Source organism: Propithecus coquereli, unplaced genomic scaffold, assembly GCF_000956105.1.
Source record: "Propithecus coquereli isolate 6110/MARCELLA unplaced genomic scaffold, Pcoq_1.0 Scaffold285, whole genome shotgun sequence".
In the NCBI taxonomy this organism is placed as follows: Eukaryota; Metazoa; Chordata; class Mammalia; order Primates; family Indriidae; genus Propithecus; species Propithecus coquereli.
The window spans coordinates 814765-823258 of NW_012148452.1; the positions used below are offsets into that span (position 1 = coordinate 814765).

General features: G+C 36.2%; 1 protein-coding gene across 1 annotated transcript in view; it reads right to left on the reverse strand.

Moving 5' to 3' along the window:
* Positions 1-334: 334 nt before the first annotated feature.
* BRIP1 (BRCA1 interacting protein C-terminal helicase 1) overlaps positions 335-8494 on the reverse strand; it is a 237298-nt gene continuing 229138 nt past the window's right edge. The window contains 2 exon segments of the mRNA XM_012648397.1: positions 335-1188; positions 3033-3362. Of these exon segments, the coding sequence (XP_012503851.1) occupies positions 335-1188; positions 3033-3362 (1184 nt within the window).

Sequence of the window (8494 nt, forward strand, 5' to 3'; positions counted from 1 at the left end):
GATGAAGAGAGAACTACAAAATATGATTATTTATATGAAATTAGAAGTGCTATAGGAAACTCTAAATATCAGATTAATTTTAAATTGCGCTTAGCTATGGAAGACTTATTTGAGGAAAATATTTTGTACGAATCACTTTATCAAAACTCAAATAGTAAAACTTACATTTCTGAATGTAAAATAGACTTTTAAAAATCTGATTACAATTAAAGTGAAAAAATATATCCAAAATTTTTTGAAAGTACCCCACTTATCCAATGTACAAATTATTACTTACAATAGAGTTTAACATAAGCATGATGACATATTTTTACAGCTTGAGAGTTAAGTATTATTACCGAACACTAGGGAACACACCTTTATTTTTGGAAGGAGACTATTTAAAGTTCTTTATTTCCATGTCATGAGTTTTTCTCAGTTCCAATTAATTTATCCAAGTTGTTTTTACATTACCATCAATGTTACTAATTTTATTTTCTTCAATAGGCATGATTCCATTGAACTTTGTATCTGTGCACGTCGTCTCAGCTTTCATTTCACTGACTGAATCCACTTCTTTCATAGTTCTAGTTTCAGAAACGTTTTCAGCTAAAATGCAATTTGAATTATTAGCCAATTTATTGCTTTTATGAGTTTCAACTAGGTCATTTCTTTCTTCATCTGTATCTACTGGATCATAAAGTTCAGGTGTAAAATAGATAGATTCATCTTCTTCTGTTTCAAAAGCTCTATTTGGAGTGGAACATTTAGCTTCTTCACCTTCTAGAGACAATTCAATATCCGGATCCAGGGTTTCTTCATAGCAGAGTGCATGTTTGGAATGATTTTTTTTTCCAAGAGTAGCATCAATCTTTATTGATGAAATAATGGCTTCTGATTGAGAGCATGACTCAAATGATGTGTTTACCGTCAGATTTGAGGATTCACATTTATCAGTGAGTGGCAAAACAGTTTTACTTTTCATTTTTTCTGTTTTGAAATTGGAAGGACTAGAGGCACAATTCTCTGATAACCTGAGCTCAGGTGTTGCGGTCAGTATTTTACCGGTAAAATACTGTCCCAAAGAATTAAAGCTAGACCAGCTGACTCTGTCTGTCTGTTTGTTGAAAGTTGGGCTTGTGGATCTGGAAATCACAATTTCTTCTGTTTTCATTGCTTGGACAGACTCTTCTAAGAACGCTGGATCATCTAAGAATACAAAAATTTAAGAGCTTTAACTTTCTGATTATTAACATAACTGTTAGACTAAAATATTTATTAGAAATAATTGAATAGCTCTATAGGATATATAACTTAGATACTACAACCAGTAGTTGTGAACTTTTACCTTAGAACTTAAAGAAAATGTTCATGCTTTAAAAAGGGGTTATTGGGGAAAAAAAAATAAGAAGAGGGCTAAGTAAAGTAGGGAACAGGCTGTAAAAATTTGCCTTGAAAAACTGACCTAGACTAATTCCCTTATTTAATAAATAAGGAAACTGACAATTAGAAGGCTAAATTATTTGCTCAAAGTTATAAAACCAGTTAGAAAGATCAGGACTAGAATCTAGTTTCCTGATTACCAGGATAATAGCCTTGAATTTACTATGGTATCTATTTAGAAGTATATACTGCTGGCTGGGTGTGGTGGCTTATGCCTACAGTCCCAGCACTTTGGGAGGCCTAGGTGGGAGAATAGCTTGCGGTCAGGAGTTTAAGACCAGTCTGGGCAACATAGCGAGACGTCATCTCCACAAAAAATAAAAAAATTATCCAGGCACTGCATGCCTGTAGTTCCAGCTGTTCAGGAGGCTGAGGTGGAAGGATTGCTTGAGCCCAGGAGTTGGAGGCTGCAGTGAACTGTAATCATGCCACTGCAGCAAGACCCTGTCTGTTCAAAAAAAAAAAAAGAAAACCATATATACTACAAAATAAGTATTTAATAATTGATTTATTAAGCAATATATTAATTAAAACAATTAAAATCATATCCTGTGATACAGACCAAAGTTTGGCAAACTTTTTTCTGTTACAAGCCAGACTGTAAATATTTTAGGATTTGCAGGCCATATTGTCTCTGTTGCAGCTACTCAATTATGCTATTCTGAGGTAATACACACAACTACTCTACTCTGCTGCTGTTTGCAGTATGTAAATAAATGGGCATGACTGTGTTCCATTAAACTTTATTTACGAAAACAGATAGCAGGCCAAATTTGGTCCATGTGCCACAGTTTACCAATCCCTGATATAGACCATTATTTCTAATATATTTTAAAATATTATTTTTTATCATTTAGAGTAAATGTCTTTCATCTCCTGAAAATGAAGAAGTTCATATGAGAAGAATCTATAAATTAGACCAATTTTTTATATAGCCTTTGGAATAACAACTAACACTTGTATAGTACCTTACAATTCTGCAATATTTATCATCTTATTTGACCTTTACAACCCAGCCTGGAGGCCAGGCGTGGTGGCTCAAGCCTGTCATCCTAGCACTCTGGGAAGCCGAGGCAGGAGGATCGCTTGAGGTCAGGAGTTCCAAGATCAGCTTGAGCAAGAGTGAGACCCCTGTCTCTACCAAAAATAGAGAAATTAGCCAGGCGTGGTGGCACATGCCTGTAGTCCCAGTTACTCAGGGAGGCAGAGGCAGGAAGATTGCTTGAGCCCAGGAGTTTGAGGTTGCCGTGAGCTAGGCTGATGTCACAGCACTCTAGCCAAGGTGACAGAGCAAGGCTCTGTCTCAAAAAACAAAACAAAAACCCAACCTGCAGGGATAGCTAGGAAGGTGTTCTTTTTTTCTATTATGACTCAAATAGGTTAAGTGACTTACTCATAATCACAAAGCTAGTAAGTGGCAAAGCTAGTTAGTGGAAACTGGTCTCTTGACAAAAGTTTGTTCCCATTCCAAAACACCGTACTATTTCATTATTTTGTAATAACATATTACAACTAACATATTTAAGGAAATTAATCTATACCCAAATAAATATCATTTCACTAAATATAAGACTTCTCTATCAAACATAAATGGGCAGAACTTTTCATACTTTTCTCCTTTCTGGAGATGATGCCACTTGGTAGAGATGAAGGTTTAGTAATCATTTTAGGACACTGTGGTTCCTGGACAGACATTTTTGCTTTGTCTTCCTTAGTATTTTCTGGTGATAGATGACTTGCTGTTTCCAATAAATAATTCACAGTATTGTTCTTCAAACAGGGCACTTCAGGTGTAGACTCATCATTCAGCATACACTTTCTGTCCTTTTTGGATACATCAGTGACCTTTTGGTGCTTTTTGGAAAATTCAGCCAAGGACTCCAGTGCACTTTCAAAGGTTGAATGGTGCTGAATCTGCTGTCGTACCCATTTAGAAAGTCCTAAGGAAAAAAGTAAACCCAGGGGAAAATCAGGTTACTTAGTTTTTAAGATATTACTTATTAAGATAGAGCTTACTTTTTGTACAGAAGTAATCTGATTTGCATTTTGACTATACAGAATGGTTCTCAATATTTTTTCCTGCAATTTTACTTCATATGTATAATACGTTCATATATCAGTAACATTTCTCTTCAAATGCAGTGACTGTCAAATAGAGGTAGGAGTCAGTGGGAGTAGGGTGAAGAGAAGGAACCATAATATTCTCTCATTAAGAATAACTGGTGAATATGGCAAATTAAATTTCACCATAATTTCCCACAAAAGTTACCGACCTTTTTCATATAGGGAAACACAGCCTTCCACTCCAGTATTCTAAATTTTACTCCTTTTGCAAAAATAAATTCAATATTCCATTCTCAAAGGTTTTTTTGTTCTCATCCTCTACCAATTCTAAATACATCTTAAACTATTCTGGAGGTGAAGGAAATGATATTGTCTTTTGGGCAAATCACATCCCCTCTAGATTTTTATATAATTATGTTTAATATATAAATAATCAAGTTGTAAGGGATATGATTTGATCTGTGACATAACAAAGCTGCATAAAAATGAACCATATTAAGAGTTTAAGTGTTTTGTATTATGATTCACCTCAAAATAAAATGCAAAATCAGATACTTGGACTTTCACAAAATAAATATTCCCTGCTAATGCAATTAGTTTTAAAACTAATATTCCCTGGAGCAATTAGTTTTAAAAGTCACTATGGTGGCTCACACCTGTAATCTCAGCACTTTGGGAGGCCGAGGTGGGAGGATTGCTTGAGGTCACAAGTTCAAGACCAGCCTGGGCAACATAGTGAGACCTTGTCTCTACAAAAAAATTTAAAAATTAGCTGGGCATGGTGACTAGTGATGGTAGTCCAAGCTACTCAGGAGGCTGAGATGGGATCGCCTGAGCTCAGGAGTTTGACGCTGCAGTGAGCTATGATCACACCACTGCACTTCCAGCCTGAGAGACAGAGTGAGACCCTGTCTCTTTAAAAAAAAAAAAAAAAGTCGCTACGGTATTATAAATTCTGATAAAACAGGGCTTCATGCAACTTGACTACTATAATTTCAAATACAGTCCTTCAGTTTTTTTGTTTTTTTTCCTAAACAGAGCCTTGCTCTGTCGCCCAGGCTGAAGTGCAGTGGCATCATGATAGCTCACTGCAATCTCAAACTCCTGAGCTCAAGCAATCCTCCTGCCTCAGCCTCCCAAGTAGCTGGGATTAGAGGAACATGCCACCACGCCTGGCTAATTTCTCTATTTTTTGTAAAGACAAAGTCTCACTCTTACTCAGGCTGGTCTCAAACTCCTGACTCAAGGGATCCTCCCACCTTGGCCTCTGAGAGTTCTAGGATTACAGGTGTGAGCCACCACACCTGGCTCTTTAGCTTTTTTTAAATGGAATTTTTCTATCAATTCTCTATTTGTGTTGTGCTAGTATTATCAAAATAAGAAAACATTTCGCACTTTATGTATCTCAGAAAAAAATGAATAAAACTACCTAGAAATAATGGTAAATTTTAATTCAAAAAAAACTCTCAACAAATCTGAACTATGAACTACAAATTTAAGTTCTCTATTTTAAAATAAAAAAATTAATAAGCATTTCTCTTAAAAGTTCTTTATTTTGTTTTCTTGGGGAAAATGATTACATCAAATAAAAATGTGCAATTCTCTAAAATTAAAAAATTTTAGTATTATAGTTACTTCTACATTTCAACCTTTTTATAATGAAAGAAAGCCTTTTCAGTGTAAAATATCATTGTTTGCTTTTCAAAACCTGAAAGAATATGAGCTCCACCTGCTGACTAAATACCAGCACTTATCATTTTCGCCTTTAATTACTGTTTGATGTAAGCTACTGTGTGCTTTATATGAAAAGGGAAGATAAAATCAATAAAGCAGTCTTTTTGCTTTAATCCAGACTGTTATGTTTTAACATCAAACCAAATACAGTAATTAGGATCTGAAATGGAAAAGGTAGAGTCTACACCCACAGACAGGTAATCTGAAACCAAATTTGGCATCTCTTGATTTTATAATGAATTTTTTAGCTTAAAGGCAATAATAAAGATACAAGTGTATCCCACAGCTCTTTGATAACAAGTGGACTCTTGGTATTCACTCTGAAAGGACTGCGTTAATGTTGGACTGAAACCACAGGCGCACAATATTTGTTGCTTTGTGTAGGAAAAAATGACGATTTACTACCTGCATCAAAGTGGGTAAGAAAATTTGTGATATACTTTTGCCATAATCCCAACCTCAGAACAGTGCCATGTGATTGGGAGTAAACTCCAAGCTACTAGCTTCTCCCTGGGGAGAAAAGAAGACTGGACTGTACGTCCAAAGTTCTGACTTTTTGGGGAGCCTACCCAAGACACTTGCTTCTGTCTTGCCTCTCTTACGGGACTGACATGACCTGGAAAACTCTACATGCCTGGGACCCATAAGAACAAAAGAGCTGGGCAGCATGTTGCTGCTCCAGAGGAACCACAGTACAGAAGGCAGAGGCTGATAAAACTTGATGACTGCTTCCCTGGGGTAAAGAAAAGACTAGAGTATATATCTAACATTTTTGCTTTTCAAGGGGCTGCCCAAGGACCAGTTTTTGTCCCACTTGTCATGGAGCACAGACCAGACCCGGCATACCCTATATTCCTGGGACCAATGAGAGCAAAAGAGCTGGACAGCATGCTGCTGCTTTAGAGGCCCTATGATACAAGACACAGACAGAAGGTACAAGAGATTATGACGTCCAGAAAAAAAAAACAAACTGGCAAATACCTCTAATTAGAAATCTATACACACAAGTTTAGAGAAGACAGATCCACAGAAAAGGTTTGAGAGTCTCCCAGAATGCCTACCTAGGCTGACAAGAGAAGGTCAGTCCCTGTATGAAACCAGTCTGTAAACACTGCGAGAGGTGGCTGTTTTTTTCAAATGTATGGGTATCATACAAAGTTCCAAGGAACACAAACAGGGAACAATAACCCTGTCAAAGGAATAAAATCTCTAGAAAGCAACCCTAAAGAAATAGAGGTTTGTGAATTATAGGACAAAGAATTTAAAAGAACTGTCAAAAAAGATGCTCACGAGCTCAAGAAAATGATACAAGGAAAAAAGGTGAATTTCACCAAAGACAGAACCCCAAAAAAACTAAACAGAAGATTAGGAGCTAAAAATGCAATAATTGAACTGAAAAAATTCACTAGAGGGGTTCAGCAACAGACTTAAGCAGAAGACAGAGTCAGCAAAGTTGAAGAAAGGTCATTTGAAATTATCCAGAGAAGCAAAAAGAAAAAAAATGAAGAAAGCCTAAGAGATTTAATGGAATACCATTAAGCCAAAAGAAAGAAAAAGAGGGAAAGGAACAGAAAGCTTATTTACAGAAATAATGACCAAAAACTTATCAAACCTGGGGGAAAAAAATGACACCCAGATTCAAGAAGCCAAACAAACCCAACTATTTAATAGGATGAACCCATAAGGCCATACCAAGATACATTATAATCAAATTGTCAGAAGTCAAAGAAAAAATTGAATTTTAAAAACATCAAGAGAAAAGCAACTCATTATGCACAAGTGAACTCCCATAAGACTGTCAACAGATTTTTCAGGAGAAACCTTACAAGCCAGAAGGGAATGGGATGATACATTCAAAGTGCTGAAAGAAAAAAAAACACCTGCCAACCAAGAATACTATATTAGGCAAAACTATCCATCAAAAATGAGTAAAGAGATAAAGGCTTTTCGAGATAAACAAAAGCTGAGGGACTTCATCATCACTAGACCTGCCTTACAAGATACACTAAAGAGAGATGCTATATAGCACTATGAAGGTATAAAGTTTGCTAGTAAAAGTAAACATATAGACAATAACAATGGTGCATAAATCACTTTTAATTTTGTATGGAAGTTAAAAGACAAAAGTATAAAAAAGAAATGTTAATGGACACACAATATAAAAAATGTAATTTGTGACTTCAATAACATAAGTGTGTGATGGGAGGAAAGTAAAGCATAGAGGTTTTTTTGTGTTTTATTTCGTTTTTGGAGACAGGGTCTTGCTCTGTCACCCAGGCTGGAGTGTAATGGCATGATCATAGTTCACTGTAACCTCGAACTCTGGGCTCAAGGGATCCTTCTGCCTCATCCTTCTGAGTAGCTAGGACTAAGGTTTTCTTTTGGTGGTTTTTTTTTTTTTTTTGAGACAGAGTCTCACTATGTTGCCCAGGCTGGTTTCAAACTCTTGACTTCAAGCAGTCCTCTCACCTTGGCCTCCAAAGTGCTGGGATTACAGGCATGAGCCACAAGCTGCCATATCCAGCCAAAAGTATAGAGTTTTCGTGTGTAGTTGAAGTTAACATGCTATCTGTTAAAAATAGATTGTTATAACTCTAAGATATTTTATGTAAGATCCATGTAACCACAAAGAAAATACCTATAGAAGACACAAAAAAGAAAATGAGAAAGGAATCAAAGCATGTTACTTCAAGAAATCAACAAAACACAAAGGAAGATAGGAAGTTAGGGAAAGAGGACCAAAAGAGCTACGAGAGAGACAAAACAATGCAAATATGGCAACAGTAAATTCTTCCCTATCAATAAGTACCTTAAAAATAAATGGATTAAACTTCCTATTTTACTCTGTTCAGTCTACTATAACAAAATACCATAAACTGGGTAGCTTAAATAATAATAATTTATTTCTGATAGTTCTAGAGGCTGGGAAGTCCAAGATAAAGGCACTGACAGATTCAATTTCTATAACAGAAAAGGCCTGGTTCATAGACTGCTGTTTTCTCAATCTCACATAGAGGAAGGGACAGGAGAGCTCTCTCAGGCCTTTTATATAAGGACACCAATCCTTATATAGAAGGATTCAGAAGGCTCTGCTCCCATGACCTACTCACCTCCCAAAGGACCCATGTCCTAATGCCATCACCTTGTGGTTGAGGATGTCAACATATCAATTTTGGGGGACATGACATTCACATAACAGTACTTTTTTTTTTTTTTAATTTCAGCATATTATGGGGGTACAGATGTTTAGGTTACGTATGTTGCCCTTGCCCCC